Source organism: Bombina bombina, chromosome 6, assembly GCF_027579735.1.
Source record: "Bombina bombina isolate aBomBom1 chromosome 6, aBomBom1.pri, whole genome shotgun sequence".
Lineage (NCBI taxonomy): Eukaryota > Metazoa > Chordata > Amphibia > Anura > Bombinatoridae > Bombina > Bombina bombina.
In genome coordinates this window covers 705,566,496-705,584,853 of record NC_069504.1, presented here as the reverse complement: position 1 = coordinate 705,584,853, position 18,358 = coordinate 705,566,496, and the positions used below count along the sequence as shown (strand labels likewise).

Below are 18,358 nucleotides of genomic sequence, written 5' to 3'. Positions count from 1 at the left end.
TTGACACAGGGTTGCCACAAACCTTCAATTTGTAATAAAAAAACACTATACCTGCAAAATGCAATAAAGCGGTGCGCAATAAAAGGAGGTACACCTGTACCTTACTGTACCTGCGCACACAGTGCATCCTGTCACTTTCCATACATCTACCTCCTTTGTACTCTATTATATCTGTTCTGGTCACACACACAGTCAGTTCTATCACTTATCACCATCCTCTGCTATTCCTGTGCTAGACCCCACCTACAACGGTCACTGTACACATCTTTACGTGTAGTACAAACTATCTTTCAGGGCAGGCTTGGAAAAGATGTTTCAGTGAAAACATACAGGACAGAAGCTGGGCGGGTAATACAAGAGAAATGAGTAAGAGAGGGAAGCAGAAAAGATAAGAATCAGTTCATGTGAGAGTATGAAATAGTAAAAACAGACTCATGGCGAGCTGCAGGAAGAGTCAACGGTGATATCTGCAGAAAAAGCAAATGCTAAAATAAGAAACATACAGAAACAGAGGGACCCACTACATTATGGGAGTGTGGTTATCCGGGACGCTAAGATGGGGGGGCATCTTCCTCCTACTGGTGCTGTGGTATGGTCTATCCTGCGGTGAAAGGGAAGAAATAAATGTTACTTCTGAGCTCCTTCGCAATGGTAAGTGTACAGAGAGCAACGTATCATCTCTGAAGCCTTTATTAAACTTGTTGCTTTTTTTTTTTAATCTCATCTAACTTTAAAGTCCTCAATGGTTTCCATACAGCGGGCTTCCCAAGAGTCAATATGCAACCTATAGTGTTTTCTTTATTCCAGTGTTTTTCAACCAGTGTGCCGTGGCACACTAGTGTGCCGTGAGAGATCCTCAGGTGTGCCGCGGCAGACTGACAACAGTGTGACATATTTTTTAAACTTTGCTTGTTTTTTACTCCCAGTGCAGGGGTAGTTTGTAGGAGGCATGGCATAACAGAACAATACATACAGTATGTGTGTGTTTGTGTGTATGTGTATATATATATGCTGTATTAGGCTACAATGTGTGATTTTTTTTAAATTTTGGGATGGTGGTGTGCCACAGGATTTTTTAATGTAAAAAAGTGTGCCACGACAAAAAAAAGGTTAAAAATCACTGCTCAAGTGCCGTCCCTTCTAATGCACAATTTGCTATTCCTCTCTACACATTGTTTTTTTCTGCTCTCTCTTCCTCTGCGTCTACATATGATGGTTGTAGCACTTACCTTGCTAAAAACGAATCAACCATCTATACTTGGTTTATGGACAAGTATTTCATTTTTGAAAAGCAATATTAGTGCAGCCTTTGGGAAAAAGTTGGACACTACTGCAACACAGTCATTATAGTATAGCGGCACTGTTGTTATGGGTTTAAATAAATAGAACAATGGATTATTGCCTTACTCTTGCAGAGTGATAAAAGATAACAGCTAGATTCAAAACAATGTGATCCATAAATGCACATGAATTTTGCTACACACATGCGCACACACACTGTCATATCTAGTCAAAAAGAAATAAAAAGAATGCGACCCCTAATTTATGTTTATGGATGGTTTTGCACTCTAATAGAAAACCCAGAGGTACACTTAAAAATACCATGCTTGTATATATTTGTGTGAAATCCATACAGCTGCTTGTATCCTTGCAGTTAAACAGCACGGAAGTCAGCTATTTCTCGTTTATTCAGATTCCTTAGGGAAAACAATATTTTATGTACAAAAAAGCATGCTAAATTGTTCTCTTGTATGCTACAGTTATATGGCATTGTTGTTGTGGGGTGATGGGAAGAAGAATTAGAGCCATACAACACATGTAGATATATATTTTGTCTGTGTACCTCTGCCTTGCCTTGGTTTTTCCCCTGTTGCTTACAGCAGCGTTTGCCAGTAAGCAGCTGAGGAACTTTTGTATTGTGATTAGGGGTCCGATTCTCAAAAGCTTTCTGGTCTGGTGAGGTTCTATAAGATGCCTCATCAGTATTATAAGGTTCCTCAGGGGTTGTTTTAAAGGCAATTTCTACTATGGAAACGGTGTATTGCATTAAGGGGAGTTCACTTATAAGCTTTATGTGAGGGAGAGATACTTACTTTACAATATAATGCACAGTAAAATAAGTTGTCGGTTTCTCTCCATGCCAGCAAGTTTTTGAGAATCGGGCCCTAGGTGTGGGTCTGTAAGACCTAGACACTACTGTCTGGTTTTTTTTGTACAGCAATTCAAGATAATACACTTGTAGGTATGAAAATTGCAAGTCCATTTTGTCCCCTGTAACGATCAATGCATCTAGGGAACGGTCATGTAGGAAACAATATTCATGTGTTATTTCTGCCATTTTGTGAGAATTTCATATGGTTAAACATTTACTTTTGATTTTTGAATAGGTCTGAATTAGAAATTACTAAACTACTTAAAATATTTAAAGAGACATCTTTTTTTTTTTTTAATTTGTCATATCTATATGAGGGAATTTCATAATATATTACAGTTGTTATTTGTTTAAAGGGACACTAAACCCAAAAATGTTATTTCATGATTCAAATAGAGCATGCAATTTTAAGCAACTTTCTAAATTATTCCTATATATTATCATTTTCTTCATTCTCTTGATATCTTTATTTAAAAAGCAAGAATGTGAGGCATAAGAGCCGGCCCATTTATGGTTGAGAACCTGGGTTATGCTTGCTTATTGGTGGGTAAATGTAAGTTTCCAATAAGCAAATGCTATCCATGGTTCTGAACCTAAAATGAGCTGGCTGCTAAGATTTACATTCCTGCTTTAAAAATAAAGATAGCAAGAGAACAAAGAAAAATTGATAATAGGAGTAAATTAAAAAGTTGCTTAAAATTTCATGCTCTATCTGAATCATGAAAGAAAAAAAAATGGGTTCAGTGTCCCTTTAATAAATTGATATTTTTGTACTTAATAAACCACCTTTCTCTTGCAAAAATGTAAAAGTCTGTGACCTTTAGACCTGCGTGAGTTGTCTTAAAGGGACAGTATACACCAATTTTCATATAACTACATGTAATAGACACTACTAGATAGAAGAATATATACATATACTGATCTAAACATACAGTATAAAACGTTTTAAAAACTTACTTAAAAGCTCCAAGTTTAGCACTTTTGATGAGATTAGCTGGAATACCCAGTGAAAGGGGCTTGGTGCAGATACTCCCCCCCCCCCCACTTCCCTGCATATGAAAAGCCAGATTAGACAAACAGGAGCCAGCAGTGGTCTGTAAACACATGTATACATCTGACACTTTGGGGCTTGGTTAGGAGTCTGAAAACCAGCGCAATGTTATTACAAAAATAAGCAAAACTAAACAATGTTACAAAAAACTCCCAGATGGGCTATATAAATGGATCATCTAGAAAACATGTATGCAAAGAAATGTCTAGTGTATAATGCCCCTTTAACAACCAATGAGTATTAATCCTGCTGTTTCAGTTGTGTACAAACTTTTGTAAGCATGACTGAAAAACAACTTGTTTATATTTAATCAGATCTGATAAACAAATCATGCATATATGTTATATAAACACACATATATATACTGTATATATATATATATATATATATATATATATATATATACATACACACACATATATAAATACTGCAAACCACTTGTAATGGCTGATTATTTATCGCGATAAATTAGTGCTCCACTTGTAATCTAGCCCATAGTGTGCTAAATTATTAGAGTAATTTATTTTTATCTTACAAGCAGGAAGTAGATGGTTAGCAAGGGTAGTTATGAAATAGTTTACAATAAGTGTACTTTACACAGGATTCTCAGAAAATATATACAAATTCATGAGAACAATATTGAATATTTTCTTTGAATTTACAAGGTAAAATGAATCCAAGAAAACTGTTTAGGCACATTTGTAACAATGTGAACAATGTCATGATGCAGTTTATATAGCCTTGTCCTGGAAAGTAACATCACCCTGGCGTGCTGGCGTGTTTGTGTCATTCAACCTCTTATCTACAATTCCAGACGCATGAAAGGGAGGAGGTGCAGATGTAACATGCGTATGTGCTGTTTATGGACATTATGTACATGTGATGTGAGTACACTTGTTTTTAGCATTATATTTAAGCACTAGGTGTTAGATATAACAATTTATAAGCTGGGTTACTGCAATAAGATGTTACAAGACAATAAGGCACTAAGGAGCTCAATTACTGCAATAAAAAGATGTTACAGGGACAATAAGGCACTCAGGAGCTGGGTTACAGCAATAAGATGTTACAGGACAATAAAGCACTCAGGAGCTGGGTTACTGCAATAAGATGTTATAGGGGCAATAAGGCACTCAGGAGCTGGGTTACTGCAATAAGATGTTACATGGACAATAAGGCACTCAGGAGCTGGGTTACTGCAATAAGATGTTACAGGACAATAAGGCACTCAGGAGCTGGGTTACTGCAATAAGATGTTACAGGGGCAATAAGGCACTCAGGAGCTGGGTTACTGCAATAAGATGTTACAGGGGGCAATAGGGCACTCAGAAGCTGGGTACTGCAATAAGATGTTACAGGCAATAAGGCACTCAGGAGCTGGGTTACTGCAATAAGATGTTACAGGCAATAAGGCACTCAGGAGCTGGGTTACTGCAATAAGATGTTACAGGGACAATAAGGCACTCAGAAGCTGGGTACTGCAATAAGATGTTACAGGGCAATACGGCACTCAGGAGCTGAGTTACTGCAATAAGATGTTACAGGGGCAATAGGGCACTCAGAAGCTGGGTACTGCAATAGATGATACAGGGGCAATAAGGCACTCAGGAGCTGGGTTACTGCAATAAGATGTTACAGAGGCAATAAGGCACTCAGGAGCTGGGTTACTGCAATAAGATGTTATAGGGCAATAAGGCACTCAGGAGCTGGGTTACTGCAATAAGATGTTACAGGACAATAAGGCACTCAGGAGCTGGGTTACTGCAATAAGATGTTACAGGGCAATAAGGCACTCAGGAGCTGGGTTACTGCAATAAGATGTTACAGGGCAATAAAGCATTCAGGATCTGGGTTACTGCAATAAGATGTTACAGGGACAATAAGGCACTCAGGAGCTGGGTTACTGCATTAAGATGTTACAGGGTAATAAGGCACTCAGGATCTGGGTTACTGCAATAAGATGTTACAGGACAATAAGGCACTCAGGAGCTGGGTTACTGCAATAAGATGTTACAGGGCAATAAGGCACTCAGGAGCTGGGTTACTGCAATAAGATGTTACAGGGCAATAAGGCACTCAGGAGCTGGGTTACTGCAATAAGATGTTACAGGGCAATAAAGCATTCAGGAGCTGGGTTACTGCAATAAGATGTTACAGGACAATAAGGCACTCAGGAGCTGGGTTACTGCAATAAGATGCTACAGGGCAATAAGGCACTCAGTAGCTGGGTTTAAATAAGAAAATGTATACAAAAATAATTACCTTTAGAGATTACAAGTAAACCCAAATGTTATTATTTTGTTATATTCACAATCTAAGATGCGTTTCTGTAATATTTTTTAGGTACACACAATTTTCTGAGCTAATATATGGTAAATTGATTGTCTTTGACTAAGATTAAAGAGCTCTTTCCCGTGAGAACAATCTTATAAAGTCAGATACTGTCACGTTTTAAAGTTGTTTCCAAAGAATCACAGGAAGGTTTTGAGATTATTTCTCATTCAAGGGACCTTTCAATTATTGAATATAAGCCAGTGTGCTTGATGATCAGTGCTAAGGAGAACTAACCACGTCTGGATCTGATATCCATAGATGCTTTCAGTAAACATGAATTCCCACAAAATATCACAAGCCAAGGAAAATGTATGCACGACTTTACACTACAAATGTTAAAACTAAGGCAAAAAGCATTATTACAATTGGCTGGTGCAAAATACTTTTTTGCAGGTTTTTTATTAGTTTATCTTCTTAAAGGGACACTCAAGTCAAAATAAACTTATGAATCAGATAGAGCAGCAGTTTTAAGACACTTTACAATTTACTTAAATTATAAAATTTTACACTGTCTTTTTATATTTACACATTCCGGTAAACAAGATCCTACTGAGCATCTGCAGAAGCTCACAAGGTAAACGTATACTTGTCTGTGATTGGCTGATGTCTGTCACATGATATTGTTTTGCATATGAAACCTTCACCTGTGATTGACTCAAACTTGGATTTTTAGTTAATATATTTTTCTTCATGGTTTTAAACCTTTGTGAACAGATATAAGGGGTCATCTTTTTCTGCAGCCATTTTTAACAACTATAGCAAGCAGAAAAAGACTAACACAAGTAAAGTAAATGTTTCTGTTTGTTTATAAAGAAAAAGATAACCTGTTCATATAGCTATTTAACCCTTTCGTGACAGGGTTAAAGTGCCTACATCGGAACAACTGTTCCGATGTAGACAAATTGAAACTACACGATCGTGCATACGATCGCGAGATTTCAATTATTGGATCGCATCTGGGGGGCGTCCCTACAACCCTAGGAACGCCCTCCAGACAGCGATCAAATCCTAGAAGCACAGAAGGCTTCAGGACAGCCGTTAGCTATGACGTTCTATTCCGTCATAACGGCTTTAAAGCCCAGTGTAATTATGACGGAATAGAACGGCATAACGGCATTAAAAGGTTAAGGAAATGTTTATACAGGTACAAATCCCAAAATCCAGAAAACAAAAATCCAAACTTTTTAATTAATATATTTTTAAAAATAAAATTCTCAAAAATGACTATGTTCCCCGTCTGTAAGTCACAATCTTTTCTGCCAGTGTTTTTTGTTTTGTGTTCTAGAATACAAAAATTAGTTTATATTTATTTAAAGGGACACAAAACTCAACATTTTCTTACATGATTCAGATAGAGAATACAATTTAAAATAACATTCCAATTTAATTCTATTTTCTAATTTGCTTCATTCTTTAGATATCCTTTGTTGAAGAAATAGCAACCCACATGGGTGAGCAAATCACACAAGGCATCTACAGTATGTGCAGCCATCAATCAGCAGCTACTAAGCCTATTTAGATATGATTTTCAACAAAGGGTATCAAGAGAATGAAGCAAATTAGATAATAGAAGTAAATTGGAAAGTTGTTTAAAATGACATGCTCTTTCTAAATCATGAAAGAAATTGTGTTTCATGTCCCTTTAAAACAGCAACTATTACCTTTCTGATTACAGTACTGTACTTTAAAAGACCTTTATTCTTTTGTCTTGGGTCCCATTGATAATACAACGTTTCAAGCCAGCATTAGGCTCTTAGTCATGTACATGACTAAGAGCCTAATGCTGGCTTGAAACGTTGTATTATCAATGGGACCCAAGACAAAAGAATAAAGGTCTATTAAAGAAATTGGTGGCTGGAGTTCTTTGAAATTTATGGACTTTGGTGAGACTTGGCAAGTCTGTTGCTCCGTGCCCCATTGAAAGAAAATCTGGTGTGCTGTTTCCACTACTTTGATTCTACTACAGTACTGTACTATCTTTCTGACGGTACTAGGTATACAAAAGTAATACAAATGATATAAAACTACCTATAGGTTTCATGTATAAGCTGCATTATAGCATGTAAATATTGCCTAAATGACATAAAATATTGTTGTTTAGACTTGGTCCCATCCCCTCTCCAAATTGTCCCATTTTAATTATGTAAATATTCCAAAAGCAGTTTGGATAAAGGGCTTTCTACCTGTTGTAACTAACCCTGATACAGTCATGCAATTGGTATTTGTAAGCAATTTTGCTAATGATCCCCAATATGTAGTTTTGTTTTTAAGAAAACACCCCCAAATATTACAGCTTTCCTATCCCAAATGAAATCTTCAAAGAAAAATTGAAAGTAAACTAAAGGTAAGCTCCAACATTAGCTTTCTTTAATAATGATTTCAAATGAAATGACATAGTGAATAAATACTGTACCACTGCACCCTTAAAACGTAGTTTTGCGATCAATATTTTGCACCCTGAGTTTTATGATCTAGAATCACAGCAGATCCAGCGGTGCATAAGGCAATCTAAATATCTAAAGTCACATATTAATGTTTATCCCATCATGCCATACTACAGGAAGCAATAGATACACTAAGTTTCAGATTACAAGTGGAGCGTTAACTGCACTAGAAGTAAGCGTTTTGCTTGTGTTGGGTGGCACTCATATTATGAGTTGCAAGTAAACTGTTTTCGTTCACACGCTAACCTGACCAGCGCAAAAAGCTGAACTTACAATATCGCGCAAGCGCAATAACCTATTTCCCCATAGAAGTCAATAGAGCAAAAAAAACAGAAGAAAAAAAAAAAACTAACACTCAACTCTTGCGCAAACCCGATTGCATATTCCCAAGTGCACAAACCTGAAATGGAAATATTACATTTTTCACACTCCAATGTTCTTTACATAGCAGAATATGTTCTATATTTTTTTTAATTAGCTCTCGTTTGCATTGCTGTCAACTTGTAATACCAAATAACATTAGCTGGTATTACTCAGTGGAGCGCAAATATCACTTTCACTTGTAATCTGGCCCATAGTCTTTTGACTGGAGGGATGGCTGACTTCTGATATTTCTAACACCTAAAAACCCATACAATAAACTACTTGACTTACAATTTATTTGTAGTTTTGTTTTTCTATAATGTGCCAGATAATGAAATAATAAGGCCAATTATCATACACATATAAAATAATTATATTTGGAGATAAAAATATATATATTTCCATTTGAAAAGGTTAAGTTAAAGAATTTTGAACCGAATCTGACAGTAACAGGATGCGCAGTGACAGGTTGCTCATTGGCTGATAGACAATTTGCACAGCTGTTTTGTTGTACAGTGAGTTACACCCACGCATAGAGATAATCCAGCATAGGAATACCAGTTAAAAAAAGCCAAACATAAATATATGCAACAAAAAAAAATGACTTTAATCATTTAATGTCCATTTAATAGAGAAAACTGTCAGTCAGTAGAAAGTTGTATGAATTTCTAGAGACAGGGGCGAAACTACAGGGGGTAATAAAAAACGTTGCCCTGCCACTGCCTGCACTGATATCATGTGAGTGTGACATGATGCTTCACTAGTGTCTCTGACTACAGGGGTTAGTGTTTCTGTTTTACCTATTGGTGTTTATGTGTGTGTGTATGTGACTGTGTGTGTATTTATGCATGTATGTGTGTGTGTGTGTGTGTGTATGTTTGTGGAACCAGCAAATTACAGACCTTGTTACTACAGCATTGGGGGGTGGGGGGTAAACAGTGTCACTATAGAGTACCACTATATACAGTACGGGGGGGGGGCTGGGCCATGTCACTAACTACTGTGGTCACTTTATAAAGTACTGGGGCGGGTAGGGTAAGGCCAGCCATCTCACCGGCAGATTACAGACTGTGTCACTAACTCACTATATACAGTACTGGTGGGTTAAACAGTGTCACTATATACAGTAATAGGGGGTCAGACCATCTCACAGACTGTGGGCAGATGTAATCTGATTCACATTTTTTTTCTGTGATAAATGTAAAAAAAATAAAAAAAATTAGATATGTATCAAATTCACTTTTTTGGGGGGCGGGGGATTCTTGCACCTGGGCTGTGTGGTTTCTAGTTACGCCTCTGCTTAGAGAAATGGGTTTAAGGAAAGATGAGGTTTGAAGGCAGATATGACACACAAGGCCCTGCCCTCCTATATCAAATTATGACTTGCTGTTAAGGCATTCTTTTTCAGAATAATCTTTCCTTCCAGAATGTTATCAAATCTCTTTATATAGCTGACATAAATGTCACAGACTCATTTCTTAAAAATAGATTTTCTCTAGAAATGCAGTAAAAATATATTTATTGGGACATGAAACACAAAATTCATGACTCATATAGAGCATAGAGTTATAAACAACTTTCCAATTTACTAATATTAATTCTGCTTTATTCTCTTGGTATCCTTTGTTGAAAGAGCACAAACCCACTACTGGGTATAATCTTTACATATTGTGTAAACAAATGATCAGAGGTATATATGTGTAGCCACCAATCCTCAGCTAACTCCCAGCTCCTGAGCCTACCTAGGTATGTTTTTTAAACAATGGATACAGAGCAATTTAGATGATAGAAGTAAATTGGAAAGTTGTTTAAATTGGTATGCTCTATCTAAACCATAAAAGATGATTGGGTTTCATATCCCTTTAATTATCAAAAGAAAAAAATAAATAATGGCATCCATTATTTTTCTTTATTTTACAAAAGTGTTCTGAAGTATTACTGTTCATTTACTATTAATAAATATTTCATTAAAGGATATTAAACAGAAAAGCAATGCTAGTATAATGATGAATGCAGATGTATTTTTGTATAAATATGCTAATTGTTCAATATTAAATTGTAAAGTGTAAAGGTTTAGTTTGTAGAAAGCACTTTAGATTCTATAAAGTAATAGCTGCTGCCATGTTGAAACCTAGGTTTCCCTCAGGTTTACCATGGTGCAAAAATTAAACATTGGATCAATACATAGCAGAACAAATGTAGGCAGCAGGCTGTGTGTTGCCAGTGGAGAGATACATATGAGTAATGTCAGATATGTGTGAAGCCAAGTTTTAGATTTGACTAATCTGGTGTATATGTTAAAGGGAATCCCTTATTTCTCTTCATTATTTAATACTTATCAGCTGTTAGGCAATATGCAATGTATTGATTAAAAAACATCTTTCTTTTGGATTTAATTATTTGCCTAGGAAATGTATATAATACCTATATACACAGTTTCAGTTGCCCCAGCAAAAACTTTCAAAAACTGTTGCTACAAAACAAAAGAAATTCTCTATTTTACTGTTTTCCATATTGCAATTCCTGGTATTCTCTTCAGAGAGATTAGTGGTTCCACAAAAATATTACCCCAAAAAGCTTTTTTATCCCTTTGGAAGAGGGTATGCATGGTGCAATGAGGTAACAATTATATAGTTGCCCTAAAGGGACAGTCTACAATAGAATTTTTATTGTTTTAAAAGATAGATAATCCCTTTATACCTATTGACCAGTTTTGCATAACCAACACTGTTATACAGGTGGCCCTCATTTTACATCGGTTCAATTTACACCGTTTCAGAATAACAACCTTTTTTTCCAGTCATGTGACTGCTATTGAAAAGCATTGAGAAGTAGTGCATTTATTAAAATAGCCAGTAGATGGAGCTGTCCGCTTGTGTTGCAGCAAAGCCAAGCAAGCTGAAATTAATCAGTTTAACCAGACCTGAGCTATCAAGCAGATTTCAAAGGAATAAGATCTTCCTGTCTATAAATCAGTCCAGATTGGAATGCATAGAAAGAACTGTTTGCAGAAAAATGCAAGTTAAGTCTGTGTTGTGTGATTATTTTATTAGGTTTATAATGATGTTTAGCAAATGTTTTTGTTAATTTAACTTAGTTTAATTATATATTCTATGTTGTGTGATTATTTTATTAGGTTTATAATGCTGTTTAGCATTTAAAGTCTTTATTTTAAAGCTTTAAAAATAATGTATTATATGTTACTTATGACAATTTTGAGAGGGGCCTGGAACCTATCTCCCTCACTTCCCATTGACTTACATTATAAACTGGGTTTCAATTTACAACGGTTTCGATTTACAACCATTCCTTATGGAACCTAACCCCGGCGTAAACTGAGGGCTACCTGTATTTATACACTTTTTACCTCTGTGATTACCTTGTATCTAAGCCTCTTCTGACAGCCCCCTAATCACATGACTTTTTATTTATTATCTATTGACTTGCATTTAGTACTGCGTTGTGCTAACTCTTAAATAACTTACCAGGCATGAACACAATGTTATCTATATGGCTCACATGAACTAGCAGTCTCCTGTTGTTAAAAGCAAATAAAAAAGCATGTGGTAAGAGGCTGTCTATAGTGGCTTAGGAACAGGCAGAAACTTAGAGGTTTAAATTAGACATGTGCGATTCGATTCGGTCCGAATCAAAATTCGGACGAATTTGTCGAATTTGGAGATTCGGATTGATTCAAATTTCCGAATTGCGGTAGTGCCGAATCTACCGAATAAATCCGAATCGATTCAAATTTATTCGGTAGATTCGGATGGATTCGGATGGCCGTGTATTACACTAGTATTGTACAGTATACTAGTGTAATACACAGCACATCCACTAAACACTTACCGAAATTCCGAAATTCCGAATCGATTCGAATCGAACCGAATTTTTCACGAATCCGAATGAATACGAAACGAATTCATTCGATTTCTTCCGAATTCGAATCGATCCGAACCGAAATTCGAATCGATCCGAATCGATCCGAATTTTTTAAAGCTGCACAAGTCTATTTTAAATGTTATAAAATATATTAAAATAACAATGTTGGTTGTGCAAAGCTGGGAAATGGTTAGTAAAGACATTATCTATCTTTTTAAATAATAATAATTTTAGTGTAGACTGTCCCTTTAAGGGGACAGCTTACTCCAGAATTGTTATTGTTTAAAAAGATAGATAATCCCTATATTACCCATTCCCCGGTTTTACATAACCAACACTGTTATATTAAAGGGACAAGAAATCCCAAATTTTTCTTTCATGATTCAGATAGAGAATACCATTTTAAAAAAGTTTCTAATTGACGTCTATTATTAAAATTGGTTTGTTCTCTAGTTATTCTTTGTTGAAAAGATATCTAGATATGTAGTGTGCGCATGAATAGAAATACTGCTGCCATCTAGTGCTCTTGTTAATGAATAACGTTGCAAAGCTGCTGGCATCTAGTGCTGCAGACACATGCACACTCCTGAGCTTACACCCCCTGCTTTTCAACAAAGGATAAAAAGAAAATGAATACAATTTGATAATAGAAGTACATTTGATAGTTGTTTTTAAATTGGATGATCTATCTGAATCATGAAAGAAAAATGTTGGGTTTTACGTTCCTTTAATACACTTTTCACCTCTCTGATTACCTACTGAGGAGCAGTAAACACAGTAGATTTGCATAATCAACAAATGCAAGATAACAAGACAATACAATAGCATTTACTCTGAATTTCAAATAAGTAGTAGATTTTTTTCTAACAAATTTCAAAGTTATGTATATTTCCACTCCCCCTGTACCATGTGATAGCCATCAGCCAACCACAAATGCATATACGTATAGACTGTGATATCTTGCATATGCTCAGTAGGAGCTGGTGACTCAAAAATTGTAAATATAAAAGACTGTGCACATTTTTTTTAATGGAAGTAAATTGGAAAGTTGTTTAAAATTACATGCTGTATCTGAATCATGAACATTTAAGCCTTTGCAAACTGCCCCCCTATTTCAGTTATTTTGACAGACTTGCATTTTAGCCAATCAGTGCTGAAAAAATGTTAAAATGCACTGAGATAAGAGGCAGCCTTCAAGGGCTTAGAAATTTGCACATGAGAATACCTAGGTTTAGCTTTCAACAAAGAATAGAGAACAAAGCAAATTTGATGATAAAAGTAAATTGGAAAGTTGCCCTGTCTGAATCATGAAAATGTAATTTTGACTCGACTGTCCCTTTAAGTACAATGTGTTAGAGTGCTAGAGTCAAGTGTATTCAAATTTAATGTAACATAGTAATTAAAAATGTTTCTATCATATATATGAAAGATATTTTTTTTTTCCAATGAAAAGGATTAAGTAAAAGCTGTTTAAATTTGGGAGGTGTGTGTCTGTGGAGGTTCCGGTTCCGTTGGGAGGAGCTAGCGTCGTAATGGTGGAGTTTGGACGCTAAGAGCTCGAGTTAGGAAAATCTTCCCTTCCACAAGCCCGTTGTTGGAGTGAATCAATACTCCCTAGGGCAAGTGCATCATATCGGTGGTGCGGGTGGCGGAACGCCGGAGCAAGCAGCGTGACTCAGCTGCATGAGTCAGCCCCCTAAGTCGAGTACCGCATTGGAGTTAACCCAGGTCGGACCTATGATCCAGAGGCTGGTGTGAGGGCGCGAGAGTGGACTTGGTGCCCCAAGAGATATTGCTGGTAAAGAGCTGATAAAGAGCTGCAGACCAATCGCGAGGGCCAGATATTGCCAAAGGGATCTGTGAGGTGATGCTAAGAACAGACCTCAATCGCTGGAGCACTATTAAACACAGAGCACCGCTTAGGCGGATGGGAATGTCGTGTGAAGCGGAGGTTTAACTTGGTCACGAACGAAAGGGCGCTGGATCACTACACACTTAGACCTCCCTGCTATCACAGGAGATATAGTGATTGCTGCCTGAAGATAACCTGAAGATAACCCAGCAGTACGGTGAGGTACAGCAAAGCCTGGGCCAGTAAGGTTTTTTTTTCTCTTCACATAAAAAAGGAATCGGATACTCTCGAAATTAATGTACAGATCTGGTGGACATACCTAAGCATACGCAAGTATATATAAGAAAAGACCTGTTTTGACTTACATGTTTCTACTCTGCCCTGCTTTGTTTTTCCCCTTCATCCTTTCGGACACAACAGGCTTATATTCCTTTTTTTTCTCTCTCTGAACTGCCGGAGCTATAACTTAGGTCTGTTGCTATTTTTTTTGGGACTTTCTCAGTGTGGTATTGGATACAGGGTGGAAAGGCAGAGGAAGAGGAAGATAGGAGAGAAAAACAGTCTTCACCGGAAAGTTATAAATATAAAACCACAATTTTGAGAGAAAAAATGTAATGGTCTTGAGAGTTTTAGACGGTTTACAATATAATGTTTGTTGTCTAGGAGATGTGTTTGGTTAAAATAAGATAGCCGGAGGTACTGGGAACAAAGCAAAAAAGTTATATACAAGAGAGTTGAGGGCCTAAGGTGAATCAAGTAAAATAGGTCGCTTTCATTCTAATTTGTTGTATATCTCCTAGCCTAATTATCAAACTGATATGTCCTTTTTGATATGTTAATTTAAAATAGGATGTAAGGAGTTATTACGAGAAAAATTTTGGTCTCAATTAGAGAGAGGGGTGGGTGGCCAGGAGATTTAAATTTAAAAGATTGTCACTGCACATAGGGTTGTTTCACAATCAAGGTTTCTTATTGTTTCTTGTTTTTGTTTTTTCACTTTTGTTATTTTATTTATTATTTAGTCAAACACATAAATAAATTGTAAGCACAGACACACAAAGTCTAAGGTCATATTACTCTAAAGAAAGAGTCAAAGGAAGCACAGTCACAGAAGTACAGCTACTACACTGTACATGGATAAATTTATTACGCACAATAAAAGTCACTCCCTGGCCATGCCTCCCAGGCAAAAAGATAAGAAAACAAGGGTTTCAGATACACATATAGAAAGCACTCCTGACCACATAATGCAAAAGGACGATATCCAGCTCTTAGTATCTCAAATGTCTGAAATTTTCCTGCCTCAATTTGAATTGCTTAAAAGTCAAACAGCTAACATAATGACAGAACTTAAACAAATTAACAGCCGTCTCACAGAAGTTGAAGACAGAGTATCTAGTAATGAGGATATAATCTATAAGCAGGAAAAAATCATAACAGACAATAGCAGGACACTAAGTAGACTACAAGATAAAATCTATGAGCTAGAAGATCGATCAAGACGTAATAATTTGAAAATTATAGGTTTATCAGATAAGGGCGAATTCCCAGACTTAATAACCTTTGCCAGCATTACCCTACCCAAGGCATTGGGTATTATATCCAGTGACACGCCAATTTTAGTTGAAAGGGCTCACCGGTTGGGGATGCCTAGAGACAACCTAAGAGAGAAGAATTACAACAGGCCGGTCCTTGTAAAATATCTAAATTATCAGGATAAGAACAGCATTCTGAGGGCATATAGGAAAATAGGAAAGTTAGAAATTAATCAAAACAAATTATTGCTCTTTCAAGATTTCTCCAGTGATACGTCAATGAAAAGAAAAGAGCTAGCCCCCTATTGTACTAGGTTAATCAATGCCGGCCTGAAGGCTAGACTAACATATCCTGCAAAGATAATAGTGGAGGAAGCGGAGGGCAATGTCACTCTGGTTAACACAGAAGAAGTGAGAGACTTTTGTAAAACTAGACAGATAAGGTAAACAAAGGGTTGAAAAAGAGATCCTAATTGATTATAATTTTAGTTATAGGGGACTTATGTTGTTTTTTAAATAATGTGGAGGTGTGTGGTTTCTTCTTTTTTTCTCTTTTTTTTTTTTTTTTTTTTTTTTTTCTCCTCTCTCTTGTATTGCGCTTTGTGTTCTCTCCCACGCTGCAGCTATCAGAAGGTAATGGTAGAGGGAAAAGGGCAAAAATTTAAAGGCTAACAATAAGATGAGGAAGATCAAATTTATTTCATGGAATGTAGGAGGGATAACAACACCAAGAAAAAGAAAGTTGATAATCAGACACTTAGCTAAACTTAAACCTGATATTGTCCTATTGCAGGAAACACACTTGAAAAACACTGAAGCTCAGAAACTCAAATGTAACTGGGTAGGACACGTAATAGCATCAGACTGTTCTAGGAGGAAACGGGGGGTCGCATTCCTATTTAACAAAGATCTGGAATATAATATACGAGAGAGCCAAATAGATTCTAATGACAGATGGATAATTCTAACTGTGGACATTAAAAAAATAAAATATGTAGTGTGCAATCTATATGGGCCCAATATCAAAGACCAACCATTTTGGAGTGACATGATAGCAAGATTAATGTTGAAAGAAGACCCAAATATAATTCTCGCTGGAGACTTTAATTTAACCCCTATACCAGCATTAGATAGGTTGTCCCATAGACAAAATAGAAGGTCTACGCAAAATTCTCAAATATTTTTCCAATTATGTGAAGAATTAAGCTTACATGATATATGGCGGGTGCAGCACCCCGGGGGAAAAAGTTTTACTTGTGAATCCCAAGCACATAAATCTCTCTCGCGTATTGATTTTTTTCTAGTCTCAAATGCTTTATTGCAGGAAGAGATAGGTACAGACATTGGTGAAATTATAATATCAGATCATGCTACAATATCACTGGAGGTAGGGGTACGTGAGCAATATATACGGGGGGGAAATAATTTTTTCTTTCCAAAGCATATGATTAATGATGGACCCTTTCAAATATGGATAAAAAGTAAATGGCGCGAATACTGTCTTAATAACCAAGAGTATGCTAATAATTATGAAATATTTTGGGAAGCAGCCAAAGCATATTTAAAGGGAGAGATTAAATCATATATGATCACTTTAAAAAAAAAGGTCATAGCTCGCGAGATTCATTTAACAAAAACTGTTGCTAGGGCTCTCCATAACTATACAAACAACACTCTAAGGAAATATTGGTTAGAGTATAGAAAGGCCAAGCAAGAAAGAGATTCGTTTCTCCTGGCTAAAATGATAAAACAAGAAGCCAGAGCAAATTCTGTTTATGGTGGTAGATACGGTAAATCAGTAAAGTATCTGTCAAAGTTAGAGAAAGGCAGGAATCGGAAGAATATAATTGAGAATGTGATAGTAGAGGGTCACAATTATACACAAACTGAAGATATTAGTAAAGCTTTCTATGGATATTATAAGAACATATATACCTCGAAAGCTATAGATAAAAAAGCCAGTAAGATATTCTGGAACACTATCACTTGTCCACAGATTACTACAGATCAAGCGAAGGGATTGAATTTGCCTATCTCCCCAGATGAGGTCATAAAAGCGATAGAGGCAACGAAATTAGGTAAGGCACCTGGACCAGATCAAATACCAGCTGAGTTTTACAGGCTCCTAAAATCAGAAATTGTGCTTAATTTAACCTGTCTATTCAATGAATACTTTATGGAGGGAAAATCAATGTCGAGGTTCTTCTCCGCGTCAGTCATAACACTTATACCAAAAAAAGACAAAAATTTAACAGATTTAGGGTCATACAGACCTATCTCCTTGTTGAACATAGATTATAAATTGTTAACATCTATAATAGCGAATCGTCTCAAGGTAGTACTTCAAGAAATTATTCACCAAGACCAAGCGGGTTTCATGTGTAACAGATCTCTTACTAAAAACATTAGAAAAACATATACGCTAATAGAATATTTTTGGAATAAAATCAATAAGGAGAAAATAACATATCAAGACGATATCGCTATGGTTATGATTGACGCGGAGAAGGCATTTGACTCCATAATATGGGATCATTTATATGTGGCCCTGACAAAATTCGGCTTTACAGGAAAATTGATAGAATTTATCAAAACTATATACAATTATCCAATCTCCTCAATAGCGATTAATAATACCCAAACGCCTTTTTTTAAAATGGAGAAAGGTACACGTCAGGGTTGTCCACTGTCCCCCCTTTTATTTAATCTGGCCATTGAACCCCTAGCAATTTATTTACGCCAAGA

General features: G+C 36.3%; 1 protein-coding gene across 1 annotated transcript in view; it reads left to right on the top strand.

The window, feature by feature from the left end:
* The first annotated feature begins 335 nt into the window (after window positions 1-335).
* The window catches only part of EPOR (erythropoietin receptor), a 59,813-nt gene continuing 41,790 nt past the window's right edge, over window positions 336-18,358 (top strand). Inside the window, exon 1 of the mRNA XM_053717852.1 lies at window positions 336-651. Within this exon, the coding sequence (XP_053573827.1) occupies window positions 528-651 (124 nt within the window). The 5' untranslated portion in view covers window positions 336-527. The remainder of the gene's footprint in view (window positions 652-18,358) is intronic.